The sequence below is a fragment of the Trachypithecus francoisi genome, unplaced genomic scaffold (assembly GCF_009764315.1).
Source record: "Trachypithecus francoisi isolate TF-2019V2 unplaced genomic scaffold, Tfra_2.0 Lachesis_group2, whole genome shotgun sequence".
NCBI classification, from domain to species: Eukaryota; Metazoa; Chordata; class Mammalia; order Primates; family Cercopithecidae; genus Trachypithecus; species Trachypithecus francoisi.
Window position 1 is genome coordinate 131,205,470 of NW_022681465.1, and position 18,510 is coordinate 131,223,979.

Sequence of the window (18,510 nt, forward strand, 5' to 3'; positions counted from 1 at the left end):
ATGTTGGGCTATTTTATGGAGGCAGGAATGGTAGCTATTTTAACTTTTACATTCAAAAAGGATACACGTTATGGGGGGCAGGGAGAGAACAACCAGAATAGAAAGCACAAAGAAAAAAAAAAATCACAAGAAATTCTACCACGAAAATTAGTTTATTTTCCAGTATTTTATTTCACATGTATACTTTTAAAGAAGAGATGGGATAGCATAGATACTAATGTTTCTCCAAAATGGAAATCGTCGTGTTTTTTCCTAATGATAACGTGCCTTATGTTCTCACAGCACCTGGTATTCCTTTCATAGCAACTTTTACAACTGCTAAATTATCTGAATGGTTGTTCCCGTGTCTTTCGCACTCTGATGTAAATTTGAGGGAAGACACTGTGTTCACCAGATCCCCAGCATGTTAACACAGCCTGGCTACTAATTACTGCCAAGTTTAACTACTTTTTTTTTTTTTTTAAGCTGATACATCACCAAATTCTGCATTCATTTCACAACCCCCTGGTGAGGCTTAAGCTCTTGTCTGTTTTGGCTTTTTAAAAAAAAAAAAAAAACTTCCTAAAATTCTCCGATTTTAAAAGAAAGTTCCTACCTAGAAGCCAAAAAGAACCCGCCCAACTTGAATCTCTCCACAAGCCGGGTAAATAGCGCGATACGCACAGCTAGAGTTCTCGCGATTCCCACGGCTCAAGAGGACCGAAGGCCTCCACTCCGCCCCCAGTCCCGCCAGGAAATTAGTGCGCATGTGCCGATCGTCCGGAAGTTACCGCACTGACCGCCGGAAAGAGGCGAGAAGCCGGAAGTAAACATTACGAGATAGGCTTGGCTTCTCTCGGATGGACTTGGGACCACCTGCGGCGGGACTGGGTAAGAAAATATTTTTAGAACTTTCGGGCGAAGGGGAATTGGGGAACCTGAGAAAATGGGTCGAAGGCTCCTAATTATTGGATATGTCCTCACGGGGGTAATGAGCCCTCAGTTGTTGAGGAGGGAGCGAGGACGGGGGACCGAAAAGGAAGCCACTGTCCTGAGACCCGTTGATGGCACTCGTGCCCAGCCAGACCAGGCCTGCGTCTTCAGGGAAACAGTCGGGATAACTATGAGAGTGTCACCTTTGTGGCGGTGGCCTTGAAGACCTTGAGCGATCCCCGGACTGCGAGCGGGGAAAGCTGCTTCCAGTACCCAAATTGATAGACTGTATTTCCTCGCCAGAAAAATTTACTTAGGCTTCAGTTTTTCCTGTTAAGTCGAGATGATCTGACTTAAGTGGGATATCATGCGGATATAAATGAAAACATCTATGTAAGTAAAGCACTAAACACTGTCTTACGGTAAGCTCTCAGTAAGTGGGAGCTATTACTGTTTTTAGTTGAAGAAAATAGGACCCTCCACAGCGACGGAAACGAGTGAGTACAACTTGCTGACTATAATACTTAATTCAGTTTTAGTTTTTAATATTTCAGGCCCAGAAGCCAAAGTTCTATGGACAGAGTATAACATGCTGTTTTTAGAGAACTGACTCTGGAGTCAGACTTGTGTTTGAAGTCCTTGTACAATGTGTTCTTGGCTGAGGATCTTACCTCTCAGAACCTGTTTCTTCCCTGTAAAATGGGGTTCTTCAGACCTATCTACTGGGCTTATTGTGAAGATTAGATGAGGTGATACACGGTAGGCTCAAGAAATGGTAGCTGTTTTAATGAAGATTATTAAATTTACCTTTGTTCTGCTTCTCTTCGCAGTATATTTAGGCCGTCAGTTTATATGTTACACAAATATATGGGGGAGGTTTTCTATAGGTCAGACACAGGAGAAGAGAACACCTTTGAGAAGCATCGTAGACCCCCAGGCATTGAGCACTTTCCACTGGGAAGGGGTTTGTGTAAAGGCCCAGTGTCTACAGGGAGCACGGTGTGTTAGAGGAACTACAGGAAGGTCTATGTAGTTAGTAGAGAAGGATGTGGGGATAATTGTAATGGTGAGGCTGGAAGGTAAGCAGATGCCAGACCATGGTGGACCATGTAGGTGTGTTAAAAAGATGTCAGTTTTTAGAGTATGAATGATAAAATTCTTTGGAGCGTCACTTTTCTCTGAGACGTAGTCTAGCTCTGTCGCCCAGGCTGGAGTGCAGTGATGCAACACCAGCTCACTGCAACCTCCACCTCCTAGGTTCAGATGATTCTCCTGTCTCAGCCTCCCGAGTAGCTAGGATTACAGGTGCACACCACCACGCCCGACTGATTTTTGTATTTAGTAGAGACGAGGTTTCGCCAGGTTGGCCAGGCTGGTCTCAAACTCCTTACCTCAGGTGATCCGCCCGCCTCGGCCTCCCAAAGCGCTGGGATTATAGATGTGAACCATCGCGCCCAGCTGTCACTATTCATTATGCTAGTTATTAGCCACTTGTGGTTATTGAGACTGGAAATGTGACTAGTTTAAATAAGTGTAAAACCCATATCAACTTTTAAAGACAGAGTTGTTTTTTCTAATTCAAATTTGCAATTATAATATGTTGGATACAATACAAATCTTGTAAAAGTAATTTTACCTGTTTATTTTTACTTTTTTAATGTGACTACGGGAAAACATAAAATTACATATGGGACTAGCATTGTATTTCTCTTAGATGGTGCTGTATTGAATTTTTGGACGGTACTGCATTGGAGGATTTTAAGCTTGGGCAGTAGGACATTGTATTAGTCCGCTTTTACATTACCAATGAAGACATACCCCAGACCCGGCAATTTACAAAAGAAGGAAGGTTGTTGGACTTACAGTTCCACGTGGCTGGGGAGGCCTCACAATCATGGTGAAAGGCACCTCTCACATGGCGGCGACAATAGAGAATGAGAGCCAAGCAAGACGGGTTTCCCTTTATCAAACCATGAGATCTCATGAAACTTATTCACTACCAGAACAGTATGGGAGAAACTGCCGCCTTGATTCAGTTATCTCTCACCGGGTCCCTCCCACAACACTTGGGAATTACAGGAGTACAATTCAAGATGAGATTTGGCTGGGGACACAGAGCCAAACCATGTCAGACATGATATGATCAGATTTGTGTTTTGAAAAATTAACGCTGCGATGTGGAGAATTGATTGGAGGGAATCAGAGGAGACCAGTAAATAGGAAAAAGTAATAACTTACACTAGGGTGGTAGCAGTAAGAATGGAAAGAAGTAGATGCATTTGAATGATATTCAAAAGGTGAAAATAACGGGTCTTAGTGATGACATAGATGTAGGGATAAGCTGAAGCACTTAATGTAAAGGGACGGATGGTGTTGTCTTTCATTAAGATAGGGAACAATGGGGCCAGGCGTGGTGGCTCACGCCTGTTATCCCAGCACTTTGGAAGGACAAGGCGGGTGGATCACGAGGTCAGGAGATCGAGACCATCCTGGCTAACAGGGTGGAACCCCGTCTCTACTTAAAAAAAAAAAAAAAATACAAGAAATTAGCCAGGCGTGGTGGTGGGCGTGCCTGTAATCCCAGCTACTTGGGAGGCTGAGGCAGGAGAATCGCTTGAACCCGGGAAGCGGAGGTTGCAGTGAGCCAGGATCACGCCACTGCACTCCAGCCTCAGCAACAGAGCGAGACTCCATCTCAAAAAAAAAAAAAGATAGGGAACAGTAGGAGATTAGATTTCAGAGGGAAGATCATGAGATTGAATTAAGACGTATTGGCCGGGCGTGGTGGCTCAAGCCTGTAATCCTAGCACTTTGGGAGGCCGAGACGGGCGGATCACGAGGTCAGAAGATCGAGACCATCCTGACTAACACGGTGAAACCCCGTCTCTACTAAAAAAACTACAAAAAAAAACTAGCCGGGCGAGGTGGCGGCGCCTGTAGTCCCAGCTACTCGGGAGGCTGAGGCAGGAGAATGGCGTGAACCCGGGAGGCGGAGCTTGCAGTGAGCTGAGATCCGGCCACAGCACTCCAGCCTGGGTGACAGCGCGAGACTCCGTCTCAAAAAAAAAAAAAAAAAAAAAAAGACGTATTGAGTTTAAATGCCTCTGATCTCTAAGTGGAGATGTCAAGTAAGCAATTGGATATATGTATCTGAAGCTCAGATGAAAAGTCTTGAGTAGAAAAATAAATTGTTCCTTTATTATTTTTTATTTTATAGAAAAATAAGCTGGAGAGCCAGCAGTGTTGTATTGTGACCATGGAAGCCTTGGAAGTAAATGAGCTTATCCATTAGTGGGAGTTTAGACTGGTTTAAAAGGTGCTGGCTGAGCCTTGAGGAATCCAACATTAAATAACTGGACAAAATTTGATGACAACAGAGGTACAAGAAAAACCAAGAGAGCCGGGCACAGTGACTCACACCTGTAATCCCAGCACTTTGGGAGGCCGAGGTGGGCAGATTGCCTGAGGTCAGGAGTTTGAGAGCAGCCTGGCCAATGTAGTAAAATCCCGTCACTACAAAAAATGCAAAAAAAAATTAGCCAGGCATGGTGGCAGGCACCAGTAATCAAGCTACGCAGGAGCCTGAGGCAGGAGAATCGCTTGAACCTGGGAGGCGGAAGTTGCAGTGAGCCGAGATCGTGCCACTACACTCCAGCCTGGGTGACAGAGCGAGACACCATCTCCAAAAAAAAAGAAAAACCAAGAGAATGTAGTGTCAGGGAAGTCAATAAATAGTATATTAAAAGGGAATGAACAGAGCTGAAAAATGTCCATTGGATTTAGCACAATGGTCCTTGATGACTTAATGTAACTCTTTTCTTTAGAATGATAGGGAGTGGAGGGCTAAGTTAGAGTGAGTAAGGATGAAAGTAGAAGGTGAGGAAGTGGAGGCAGTGATTATAGATAACTCTTGAGATGTTCATTCTTAAAGGGGTACAGAGATAGGACCCTCTTTCATTAAGAGTTACTGTGTTAGAAAAGTTTGAGACACATACACAGAAAGAGGGATTCAGGATATGTATGAGAAAAAGAGTCCTGTGAAGTTTTAAATACACATGTGTGTCTCTCTCCATTTGTAAATTGGAGTTGAGGGAGAAACAGTGCTAACAGTATATAGAGACCTTGAGGAGGGGAAAGAGACCCTTCCTTACACATACTATGGGGGAAAAAAACATATGAAACAGTATATATTATTAGGATGTCTTTTTGGTAGTTTGAGTGAACTAATGAAGGCCTACTTTTTACTGTAAATTTGACTTCTTTTCTTAGAGGAGGCCAGATAACCATGTCAGCCACGGTTGTAGATGCAGTTAATGCTGCACCCCTATCGGGGTCAAAAGAAATGAGTTTGGAGGAACCAAAGAAGATGACCAGAGAGGACTGGAGAAAGAAGAAGGAGCTAGAAGAACAGCGAAAATTGGGCAATGCTCCTGCAGAAGTTGATGAAGAAGGAAAGTAAGTACTTAATTTTTTTATGATCCATTCATTCAAAATTCAAATTCTTGGCTACTTAGTTTATTAATTTTTCATCCTTTTATTTGAGAGGAACCTATCTTCATTATTTATGCCTTTTTTTATTATTTATTTTATCAAACTCATATGCATATGGTTTAATAATGAAATTATGTTGAAGGGCTTATAATGGATAGCAACAGTGTTTTTTCACCTTTCCCACTCCGGCCTGCTATACAGGAGTGACTGCTGTTAAATCTTTCTATTTTGAGTTTTTCTGGTTGTTACCTTCACATCTCTAGATAATAATACCTACACAATTATTTTAATTAATTGACTATAGACATTATTTGAACCAAAACTTCTTGTGATAGATTTAGATTACTAACACACATCTCTATTTTCCTTCCTCCCTTCTCTCCCTTCATTTATATCACTATTCTTAGTTTCTTAGTTGGAAATATTTTCACTCTAAAATAAGTTACTTCTTTATTTTAAATTATTCTTTATTATAGTATAGCGATAGCAACCATATTCTCTTCCCCCTACCACTGCAATGTTTCTATTCTTAGATTTTGTGTAAGCTACCTTTGTAATTGTAATACTGATTATTTTCCAACTTTATTCTTAAATTTTTTTTTAACTTTTATTACAGAGACATCAACCCCCATATTCCTCAGTATATTTCTTCAGTGCCATGGTATATTGATCCTTCCAAAAGACCTACTTTAAAACACCAGAGACCACAACCAGAGAAACAAAAGCAGTTCAGCTCATCTGGAGAATGGTACAAGAGGGGTGTTAAAGAGGTATGTAGACTACCTGTGTACCTCTTCATGGATATGGAGAGTTTAAGAACTTAACGTAAGAACTTTCAATGCAATACTATTTAAAGCAGAAACATAATAAAACCCTTTATGTGGTATTGGAATTCACAGTGCCTTACTATTTTACCTTTGTATTTCTTACATAAATTTTATACTCCTGAAGTCCTTAAACTTTCACATTTGTAAATGTGTGGAGATTCGTTTTCCTTTTAACAAAGAAATCATTTCACTAGACAAAATCGTAATGAGAGCCAAAGTTATGTCTAACTTATGTAGTTAAGACATTTTCTTTGTTTTTTTTTTTTTTTTATATTTTTATATTTATAGAATTCCATAATTACTAAATACCGCAAAGGAGCATGTGAAAATTGTGGGGCCATGACACACAAAAAGAAAGACTGCTTTGAGGTAAGTTCACCTTTGAGAATTTTGAAAACCATTGTCAGTCTTTTCGTTGTCAGAGAGCTTGCTTCTCTTTTTCTGAAATCACCTATGTTTAGGTACAAGTTAAATAAAAATTAGTTTGAGTGGAATTGCTGTAAGACTAACTGATAATTGAATAGCTCATAAAGTGCCCTCTCTGTAAAAGTTGTATAAAGTCTTCCTTTGGGTCATAAGCACTTAGGAAAAGATTAAATCTTACTCTGTTTTTAGAGACCTAGGCGAGTTGGAGCCAAATTTACAGGTACTAATATAGCTCCAGATGAACATGTCCAGCCTCAATTGATGTTTGACTATGATGGGAAGAGGGATCGATGGAATGGCTACAATCCAGAAGAACACATGAAAATTGTTGAAGAGTATGCCAAAGTTGATCTGGTGAGCAAAATTCCCTGCTTTCCTGGGTTTTTTAAAGAATCGTCCTATTGCTGTATCTCTAGCAGCTCTACTTTTCAAATCTTGAAGCACGTTAAAAATGGTAGCATTTTTATATTAGTATTAGTACTATTGTGTAGGCTACCTTTATAATTGTAATATTGAATAGAGGAAATAATGTGCTAGCCATATTTGCCAGCAGTTTCTTCTTGATTCTTATATTGTCCTTTACTCCCTGTCTTAGGTAGCAAAAGATACTGGAAGCATGAGAACAGATTCGTGTCCAAAGCTTTTAGTTTTGTGAGATTAGAAATGTATGGCCCCAAGCTATAGCTTGCCCATGAACCTATTTTATGGTGCCTCACATAGCATTTGGGAGTAGTAGAAAGGGAATGGATAATTTGTTTCAGGAAATTTTACTTTATTTTAACCCAACTTCAGTTTTTACTGTTATGATTTGACCTCTTCACCTTTAGTCCTTTGAAGTCATAGTCGCACTGCCTTTTTTTTTTATTAGAGGTATCATTTTAAAATTGTAAGATTTCATATAAAAATCTGGATTTCATCTTTTCTTGAACATTGTAATATATGGTAACCCCACGCCTGCCTGGTAAGAGTCAGTCATCTAGAGTTACGTGGCAACTGCTTGTTTTTGTCAGGGCTTGCTCCCTGCAATTTACTACTGATGCCGTTTGTCTCAGTTTACATTATTGCCTGGTTCAAACATTGTGTAACTCCTGCTCTTTATAGAGTAATAAGTCTAGGGCTACAAGGAATCCCAAAGAGATAGGTGTGTTCAGTGACCTTTTCTGAAATGAATTAATTTAAAGTTATTCATTTTAAATATATAAAAACGTAGGTGGCGAATTGAATGTTGTAAGTAAAATTTAAATGTTCCTTTTTCTTTTTTTCTTTCTTTTTTTTTTTTTTTTTCCTTTAAAGGCAAAACGAACATTGAAAGCCCAGAAACTCCAAGAGGAATTAGCCTCAGGAAAATTAGTGGAACAGGCTGTAAGTAATGAAAATGATGAAAAAAAAAGTTTCATTTCTTTTAAAGAAAGAAATGAAAATTGAAACAATTCATTTTATAGCTCTTCAGTTAGAGAGGAAGAGAGAAATGCTATTGGGGGGAAAATAAAACTGATACTTTGTATACAGTTTATAGTAATATAAATTGATGCAGTCAATTTGGGAACAGTACTGCCACTATTTATATTTAGACACACACACAGATGTACACTTACTTTATCAAGTTAAATTATTCTAGAGTTCAGAAAAATCATTATGCATAAAGATGGTACAGCATTTTTTACAATAGTAAAGAAATTGGAATAGCTTAAATGTCCAGGAATAGGGAATTGGTTAAGTGCATCTGCATGGTATAATAGCTGCTTAGTTCTTAAAAATGGCATTTCTCAAGACTTCGTTAACAACACTGGTTAACACTTGTATTTGAATGATACATGAAAAGATAGTATAATATTATCACACTGAAAGAAAGACCAGACCATTAGTTTTTATTTAATGTAGAATTTATGAATTTTTCTTTGTATCCTTTTTCTTTAGTATTTTCTGCATTTTCCACAATGAATATGTATTAGTTACATAACTGGGCAAAACATTTTTTTGTATGAATGAAAGGTCTGTTGCAGTCAGTTTTTTTTTTCTTTTTTTAAAATCCTTGTCAACTTAATAAAGTAAATATATTATGCATATTAGAGTTGTCAAGTTTCTTTTTAACAAATCTAGGCACAAATAAATAGTAAACATTTATAGTTTTTTAGTTTAAATTTCTAAAAGGGACTCTAAACCATGTATAAGTAACAAAGCAAACAGAACTTGAAATAATTACTAAGTGAGCGTAACCTATCAGGCAAGTTAACAGCGTTAAGTTACCGGATAGGTGTTTAAAATCCATTTCTGGCCAGGTGCGATGACTCACACCTGTAATTCCAGCACTTTGGGAGGCCGAGGCGGGTGGATCGGAGTTTGGGACTAGCCTGGCTAACATAGTGAAACCCCATCTCTACTAAAAATACAAAAATTAGCTGGGTGTGATGGCGAGCGCCTGTAGTCCCAGCTGCTCGGGAGAATCGCTTGAACCCAGAAGGCAGAAGTTGCAGTGAGCCAAGTTCACACCACTGCACTCTAGCTTGGACAACAGAGCGAGACTCCATCTCAATAAATAAATAAATAAATAAATAAAATGAAAACAAAATCCGTCTCTGTTCCATGAGAGATACATGCTCTTAGAAAAGTGAATTTGTCTCTCTGAGCTGCAGTAGTTTAGTATGTCTGAAATAGGAATGACAACACCTACCCCCAGGAAGTTTATATACATATCACATAGTAAACACTGGGTAATTAGTAGCTATTATTGTTGTGATCATTTTTATGTATTACTAACTTTGGGAAAAGAAAAAGGGCCTGTTTCTTTTGTTCTAATATATTCTCTGTTATTTGTTGTAAACATGGTGTAATTTATTTCCCCAGTAAGGATACTTAATGTATGTAAGGGGCTAATGATTTTTGCCCACTTGGATGCTTGGATATTAAGATGAACCACATATAGTAGATTTAGGTATTTAGCTGTCACTATAGAAATGTATGTAAATGTGCTTTGTTGAACTAGCAAATAGTGGGAACTCAAAAAAATTATTTTTCACGAAATATTTATATTTCTGATTTTGAAAGTAACACTTAAGTGAAAAAAATTAGAACATTATATTAAAAAGAAAATATCCCCTCTGTTAACTATGAACATTTTGAAGTAGGCCTTTCCAGGTCTCTCTTGTCCACATATACCTGTTTATGTGTGCTAGAATACAAAATGTTTCTTACATGAATCCATCTTTATATATTCATTTATTACCTTCTTTTTTAATTTAACAACATAGAGTACAGTGAGAACGTGTTTTCTGTCTATATTTATAGACCTATAGCATCATTTATTTTTGTATAAATTCACATGGCTCAAAAATTAAAACAGTTTAAGAAAATGCACAGTGAAGTCTCTCCACCCCTGTTTCTGTCCACCCTAACACTAAACTTCCCCTCGCCCCAACTCTTTTGTGTATGTGCATGGCTCTTTTCAGAGTTTCTTGAATAAATACAAATACAAATATATACTCTTATCCCACCTTTCTCTCCCCTCCATTTTTTTAATCAAAAAAGTTAGGAAATGATACATACTTTTCTGCCCCTTGGATAGAATCACTTTTAATGGCTGTTCAGTGTTCCATGGAATGCAGTAAATTATATAACCAGTGATCTATTATTAATTTGATTTTTTCACAATGTTTTGAAAAACCATTGCACATATACAATATTGCACATCACATTCTTATATATCTTTATATAATTGACATGATACTAGGATAACCTTCTAGAAGTGTATTTCAGTGAGTTTATATTTCTAAAATTTTTATGATCACTTAGCCATCATTCAGAAAAGCTACGCAGATTTATGCTTACATTTATAGACTATATATACCTACACGTGTTTCTATATCTCCTCACTAATGCTATAATGTATTCTTTTTTTCTTTTTAAGTATTTTTAATCTTTGAAGCCTTTATGAAGGGACATGATGAAATACTGACCACGTTACTATAGACATTCTGTGGCGTTAGAAAGTATTCTGACCAATTGCTAGTGAAGAAAAGTGTATCCTTGTGACAAGGAGTTTGGCCCCTCCTTAAATTACAATATTGTGTCACTTGTAGATTTTTTTCATTGCCCAAACTTCACTTTGGCTGTGAAGACATGAACCTAGTAACATTTTCTTTTTGGACTTACTGGGAAACTAGTAACGTTTAATGAAAACAGTATGCCTGAAGACTAACACATTTAGAAATTAATATTTATTGGGTACTTTGGTCATCTTAATCTTCCTGTTACCATTCTGTAGTTATAAACTTAATTAAAATTCTCTTGAAATTTGCTGGCTTTATAGACAGTCTAATAAAATTCACAATGGCACTCTTGTATTCAGAATTTGTGTGCTCATTACAACTGAGAAATGTGAGAGTTTGCCCAGTTAGAATTAAGTTTTATTATCTTAGCTATTTTAAGTGTTAATTGGATTAAGTGGAATGAAATTATGAATTACTTTTCTTCTTTCATGATACAGAATTCTCCAAAGCACCAGTGGGGAGAAGAGGAACCAAATTCTCAGACGGTAATACATATTTGCTGCCTCTGAGTACATGTGAAATTTTTAAATTTCTGATGGCTAATAATAACACTAATAATAGTTTTTAAAGAACACAAGTAAATAAGGGTTTGGTTAAAGGGAAAAGAAAAAAAAAAAAACAAGAATTACATGCTGCTTTCTTTTCTTCTTACTTTTTTTTCTTCCCCTCCCCCTTTTAGGAAAAAGATCATAATAGTGAAGATGAGGATGAAGATAAATATGCAGATGATATTGACATGCCTGGACAGAATTTTGACTCCAAAAGACGAATTACTGTCCGGAATCTCAGGATTCGAGAAGATATTGCAAAAGTAAGTCTTATCAACTTAACATACATATTTGAAAAATATTTGTCTTTCCAGCCTAAATTTTATCGACTCTGGGTAGCATATGGATAATAGAGTCATTCTAAGATAAGGTTTCATTCTGTTTTTTCTCTTCACCTGTACCCCAGAATTGTATACACACATTTATTTAATTGATCATGTTCAACTCCTCCAACTAGTCTGCTGACATCTTTTTCTGTGAGTAAACATTAATTTATTCTTTAAATATTTTTTTCTTCTAGTATTTGAGGAATTTAGATCCAAATTCTGCCTACTATGATCCAAAAACTAGAGCAATGAGAGAGAATCCTTATGCCAATGCAGGAAAGAATCCAGATGAGTAAGTATCAAGTTAAATGTACAGATTTCAAGATGAGGGAAAGTTAATTGTTTTCTGACCTGACCATAGATGGTGTTCATTTTAATTCAGATTCAGTTTTACGAATTAATTTTCCTTAAATCAATCTCTGAAACATTTTCTTTATTTGTATTTGCAGAGTGAGTTATGCTGGAGATAATTTTGTTAGGTACACAGGAGATACCATTTCAATGGCTCAGACACAGTGTAAGTGTTTCCTCTATGTCAAGGCATTTTATATCAGCTCATAAGAAGTTTGGGATTTTTTTTTTTAAGCTTGTTTTCAAGAAGCATACAATAATGTAGCTGCCAATTCATTAAGATGTTTTGAATTACTCCAGTGTTTGCGTGGGAAGCCTATGACAAAGGATCTGAAGTACATCTGCAGGCAGATCCTACAAAGCTAGAGCTGTTGTATAAGTCCTTCAAAGTCAAAAAAGAAGATTTCAAAGAACAGCAGAAAGAAAGCATCCTGGAAAAGGTAATTTTGACCAAAATGCTAAAGAAGAGTTTCTGTTAAAGAGAAGTTACTAGTTAATAAGCATTCGTTTTACATTTGGAAAATAATGCAAAGAGAGCCCCTCATAATCCATGAAGAATAGTCCTTTTCTTCCTTTGTCTTAGTCAGATGCTATACAATTTTGTATGAGCTTTTACAGCAAAACAACCTACCTCATATCTTAGTAGCTTAAAATAAACATTTATTATTGCTCACAGTTGGCCGATCTGGGCTTGCTCAGCTGAGGTTAGGTGATGAACTAAGATGGCCTCACTCTTGTGTTTAGCAGTTAACAGGCTAATTGTCCTAAGGGGACCTCTTCTGGGACAGCTCATCTCCACTCCATGTGGTCTCATCCTCTAGTAGGGCAGCTTTTTAAAATGGCATTCTCAGAGTTCTAGAGAGTGGCAGCAAAAAGTGTGTTGTGGTACATAAGTGCCTTTGCTTGCATCACATTTGCCAGCTTCCCATTGGTGAAACCTAGTAATATGGCCAAGCCCATATTCAAGGGATAGAGAAAGACTTCGTCTCTTGATGGGAAGAAAAGCAAAGCCCTGTGGCGAAAGTGCATACATACAAGGATAAGAGGAATTTATGGCCATTTTGTAACTTACTGTACTCAACAGATGAATAGCAACTGAGACATCTTCTATTTGCCTCAGAAAAAAAATGATGGCTTTTTTTTTTCCTACTGTGCTTTCTATAACAAAACCAGTAAGGAATGTTCCCTTTCTTTCTGATTAGAAACAAATGTTTTCCTACATCATGTTCAGATTAATATATTATAATCCCATTTTTATATAAATTAAACAAGTCTTTCATTTGTATATAAAATTCAGAATAAATGTTAGGGAAGGCATGGAACCACTATACCCCAGGTGTTAACACTGGCTTAGTGGACAGTTTCAGGGTTCTAACCAGATCCCTTCAGATCTTTTTACCATTTTTTTGGTTAACATCAGAGAAAAGAGAAATAATGAATAAATAGAATAAGAAAAAAAAAATTTTCCTGGAAATTTAAATGCAAATGAGGTTGTAAAATGTACTGAATAATGTCCAATGTCCTTTTAGTATGGTGGCCAAGAACATTTGGATGCCCCTCCAGCTGAATTGCTTTTAGCCCAGACTGAAGACTATGTGGAGTACTCAAGACATGGGACAGTCATCAAAGGACAGGAGCGGGCTGTTGCCTGCTCTAAGTATGAGGAGGATGTGAAGATCCACAATCACACGGTATGTGCTAAACTGGAACAATTTTGTGTCCTTGTTAGTTTTGCTCTGTATTGCATTTTTCCACTACAACTTTATTAGCTAACCGCTTCTATCCTCTATGCTTTAAAAAAAAAAAAAATTAACTCTGTTTCAGGGAATTTTTTCAAAAATAGAAACGTTTTGAAGGAATACTATGTTCATCTATATACCCATCATCTAAATTCCGAAATTTTTAACATATTGCCTTATATGCTTTGTCTAGTTGTATGTGTGCATATGCACATTGTTTTACATAGATACGTAAAATACACATATATACACACATATAGTTTATGTATACTTTTTTTGACTGAAACATTTGGAAATTATATATATCATGACATTTTATCCATAAGAACTGTTTCACATATCTCCTTAAAATGAAGACTTGCTTCTATATAACCACATTGACATTATTGCACTTTAGAAAATTAGCATTAATTCTATATTACCACCTAATATCTAGTCATTAATCACATTTTCCAAAATATACAGAAAAATGCCTTTAACATCTATTTTTTGTTTTAGTCAGAATTCATTTCAAATTTATTTTGATCATTATTTGGTTATTATGTCTCTTTTCTAGAATGTATCTCTGCATTTTCATGACGATGACCATTTAACAGATTAGGCCAGTTAGTTTGTAAATTGTCTCATATTCTGTATTGACTGGATCCTAGTAGCATTATATAGCTTGTTTCTCTATCCCTGTATGTTTTATAAATAGGAATTCAGGTCTAATGGCTTGATTGGATATAAGTTAAATATTTTGACAAGAATATTTAATAAGTAATGTAGTATATTCACATTACATCATAAATATCATAAGGCATGTATTGTCCTTTGCTGTTCTCTTGAAGTAACCAAACTACAATTGTCTCTCTTAGTTGAGGGTCAAAAACCTAATTCCCTATAGTAGCCAGGCCGGTGATCATACATGAGCAAAGTGAGCCAGGCAAATTGTACAAACTGGAGAACATAAGCCCTATCTAACGGGGCATCCACTGTTCAGCAACAGCCAATTATTGCCAAGTGGTTATGTAGGCCCAGAATTTCCCACTCCTTCATTTTTCAAGAGAAGTCAGATACACTGAATTTTTTTATAGGCTTTTGGGAATAGAATTTAAGAGCTTTGTAACTACAGTGCCTGCCTCTCACACTTCAGGTCAGACTACCTTGTCCCTGTTAGCCAGCCTTGAATCCCCATAATTTCTCTCCCAAATTACCTTTAAAGGGCTGTATTATTTTATACTCCTATCAACAGTATATAGAAGTTTCTAATTTCAGCTTTCTTTTTAAGTAATTTCTCTCTCTGCAGCATATCTGGGGATCGTACTGGAAAGAAGGCCGATGGGGATACAAATGCTGTCACTCTTTTTTCAAGTATTCCTATTGTACTGGAGAAGCTGGGAAGGAGATTGTTGTAAGTAATTGTCTTTGGTTCTTAAAGGTGTAAAACAACCGAAACTCCTAAGTCAAACTAAAACATACTGTCTCGTGTTTCAAATTTTAACTTTTTCTTAGATGATTAGTAACTATGACACTCAACTCAAATCACATGTATTTTTCCACAGAACTCTGAGGAATGTATTATAAATGATATAACTGGGGATGAATCTGTGAAAAAACCTCAAACTCTCATGGAGGTAAGTTGATAATCATTTGTCCTGAATTTTTAAGTCCTGGAGGGAGGGCTTTAAAACCTGCGCCTGAGTTGTTTTGTTTTGTTTTGTTTTGTTTTGTTTCTTTTGAGACAATCTCATTCTGTCGCCCAGGCTCAAGTGCAATACACGATCTGGGTCCACTGCAGCCTCCGCCTCCTGGATTCAAGTGATTTTCATGCCACAGCCTCCCAAGTAGTGCACCTGAGCTTTTGTTTTCACATTAATAACACTGCATTTCAATCCTCCCTTCCAGCTGCATCAAGAAAAACTGAAAGAGGAAAAGAAGAAGAAGAAAAAGAAAAAGAAGAAGCATCGAAAGAGCAGTTCAGATAGTGATGATGAAGAAAAGAAGCATGAAAAATTGAAAAAGGTAATTTGTGAAGTCTAAATAGTGAAAGTGATAAGTAACAGTATTCTTTGTTTTGGGGGTTGTTTTTATTTTTTTGAGACAGGGTCTTGCTCTGTTGCCCAGGCTGGAGTGCGATGGCACGATCTTATCTCACTGCAACCTCTGTCTCGTAGGCTCAAGCAATTCTCCTGCCTCAGTATCCCAAGTAGCTGGGATTACAGGCACATGCCACCATGCCCAGCTAATTTCTGTATTGTTTTATAGAGCCAGGATTTCACCATGTTGCCCAGTGTGGTCTCAAACTTCTGAGCTCAGGTGAACCGCCCACCTCATCCTCCCAAAGTGCTGGGATTGCAGGCTTGAGCCACCGCTCCTGGCCAGTATTATTTGTAAAGGCCTTTATTTGTAATGGCCTATGATCTAGTCCTGTCTCCAAATGCATTTTTAAAATGATGAAACAAGCCTAGAATCTGAGTGATTTGCTCAAGTTATATTAATGGAGGTATTGTGGGGTGTAGGTATTGCCTTATTCTTGGAGTATTTAGTAATCATGACTAATGGACAGAAGAAATGTGCGTTATAAAGCATTTTAGAGTTATTGCCATGTTGACCAGGAAGAATTGCCTTCTAGCTCTATAATTTGTAAGTTTCAGCAAGTCCTTGAGAAAAGTCAGAATTATAGTCTTTACCAGAAGCATCATTTGCGAGCTTGTATCAGTAAAGTGAACCTCATTTAATTTTTGTTATTAAATAAAATTTCTTCAACATTGATTTGAAATGTTATAGAATGTTTTGTGCTCTATAAAAATATCATATAAGCCAAATAGTGATTAGTTGTAGCTTGACAGTAGACGGGCTGACTCCAAAGCTCTTTCAGGCAATCTGCGTTTCTGATAGAGCAGTTCATATTCAGTGGGGTCCGTTGGTACTCTGCCACTTTTGAAGAAAAGAGATCTGATGTAGAGCTGTGATACGCATTTTATTCCTCTCTCTATAGGCACTGAATGCAGAGGAGGCCCGCCTTCTTCATGTCAAGGAGACCATGCAGATTGATGAGAGGAAGCGGCCTTACAATAGCATATATGAAACTCGGGAACCTACTGAAGAGGAAATGGAGGCATATAGAATGAAACGTCAGAGGCCAGATGACCCCATGGCCTCTTTCCTTGGACAGTAGTAACTAGTCACATGACCATCCAAGATAGATGCAGCTGATACATTCTTTTCAGCTTCTTATTGATGATTGTAGATACAAAAATCCTTGTTTATTCTTCTTGCTGCCTGACTTTAATAAATATTTCAGGTGCCTCACAGTAAGTTCACTCTTTTCCATACTGAAGAAGCAAAAAAGAAAAAGAAGAGGCACATGAAGTATGCTTTTGGGAACAGAATTTAAAATTGGATTAAGATTTTATTTCCAGTTTTATGTGAGTCATGTGTAAAGAAGCCTTGGCTCTCTACCTATTAAGAATGTCTCTCTCTACATTTATTAACCTTCAAACTTTATTGCTTCGATTTTTGTGGCCCTATATTTAGTCTTAGCATACCTTGGTTTTGAGAAAAAAACGGGGCTTTGTTTTTTTAAAATAATTACTAGCAACTCTATGACTACATTTATTTTTATGTTTTGTTTTCTTTAAGAGACAGGATCTTGCTATGTTGCCCAGTCTAGAGAGCAGTGGCTTTTCACAGATGCAGTCATAACGCCCTGCAGTCTTGGGCTGAAGCGATTCTCTCTCCTTGGCCTCTGGAGTAGACTAAATGTGTTAGTCTTTGAATGGAAAACAACTATTTTCTCATCATTGGGTCAATATTGACTGATCAGTAGTAGGTCTTTACCATTCTGGACATAAGCCCTTAGATGTAGAAATCCTTTCCTTTATCATAGAGGATATGGTTTACGATACTATTTGTTTTCATTGTGATTGCCCTCATGTAACAATCATGAATATTAGATTTTTTAAATTGTAGAATATCCTAATATTTATAGCCAGCAGCTGTTACTTTGTTTGTAAAATTTGCAAAAAACCAAAACCTGAAGTTGGCTTCTTGAAAGAATTATAAGGATAGCTTGTAGGGATATTAGTAATAGATTGCCATGATCCTGAAGCCTCTACTCAGAACACTGTGAAGATAATACTGACAGAGTGGAATCAGTGAAAACAGCCTAACAAAACCTCCGACTTCAGTATATCAACTTTTAACAGCTCACTGGCTTTTCTAAACTACCAAAAACCACCTATAGGATACTGCATCTCAGAAAGGGTGGTGTGAGAGTAACTGAGTCAAATTGTCAAGTACTTTGGATATACATAGTGTCTAGCTTTAGATTGGTATGAAATTAACAATGCAAATAGATTTAATTTTTATTTACTTCAAAAATGCAAAAAAATGTTTATTTTCCTATCCAAACAGGGTGGTTCAACATAAAGGCTGACATTGTTGTGTCTGTTTTGTATTTTATCTTTTGTTAGAGATAAATAAATGACGATACTTAACTGTGTGTGGTTTGTAGCATTATATCTAATATTTGGCAGAAAAGTTGTTTATGGGACAGGGAAGGGAACCTGGATTAGCTTCCGTGAGTTTAAGAAAATTTCAGCATCCTGTCACCTAACCTTTCTGTACCTCTTTCCCTCTTCTATGAGGCCTAGTTTACTTTGATTTAGGAAGAATTCTATAATATCCAGAATCATGTCTTCTGTTTTATTTTGGAAAAGTAATGCCCAGCCAGCCTGGCCAACATAGCGGAACCCCATCTCTATTAAAAATACAAAAATTAGCTGGGCATGGTGGCACACACCTATAATCCCAGCTACTCAGGAGGCTGAGGCATGAGAATTGCTTGAACCCGGGAGGTG

General features: G+C 37.2%; 1 protein-coding gene across 2 annotated transcripts; it reads left to right on the forward strand.

Moving 5' to 3' along the window:
• Nucleotides 1-496: 496 nt before the first annotated feature.
• Nucleotides 497-18,152, forward strand: SLU7 (SLU7 homolog, splicing factor). Of its 2 annotated transcripts, none has more exons than XM_033180392.1 (16): nucleotides 497-870; nucleotides 5,182-5,367; nucleotides 6,020-6,173; nucleotides 6,519-6,599; nucleotides 6,846-7,010; nucleotides 7,950-8,018; nucleotides 11,140-11,187; nucleotides 11,382-11,513; nucleotides 11,771-11,868; nucleotides 12,026-12,093; nucleotides 12,228-12,367; nucleotides 13,457-13,618; nucleotides 14,955-15,059; nucleotides 15,211-15,282; nucleotides 15,554-15,670; nucleotides 16,647-16,962. In XM_033180392.1, the coding sequence occupies exons 2-16, from the start codon at nucleotides 5,198-5,200 to the stop codon at nucleotides 16,824-16,826; spliced, it is 1,761 nt and encodes a 586-aa protein (XP_033036283.1). In that variant the 5' UTR covers nucleotides 497-870; nucleotides 5,182-5,197; the 3' UTR covers nucleotides 16,827-16,962. The 2 variants fall into 2 exon arrangements, with proteins under 2 accessions (XP_033036283.1, XP_033036282.1); XM_033180391.1 differs by lacking the exon at nucleotides 497-870 and adding an exon at nucleotides 1,292-1,305 and having other exon boundaries at nucleotides 16,647-18,152.
• The last annotated feature ends 358 nt before the right edge of the window (nucleotides 18,153-18,510 follow it).

Bases quoted from the DNA above. Each gene is read 5' to 3' on its own strand.
- SLU7 (XM_033180391.1), top strand. The intron at 7,011-7,949 runs GTGAGCAAAATT...TTTCCTTTAAAG, and splicing joins AGTATGCCAAAGTTGATCTG to GCAAAACGAACATTGAAAGC. The intron at 11,188-11,381 runs GTAATACATATT...TCCCCCTTTTAG, and splicing joins AGGAACCAAATTCTCAGACG to GAAAAAGATCATAATAGTGA.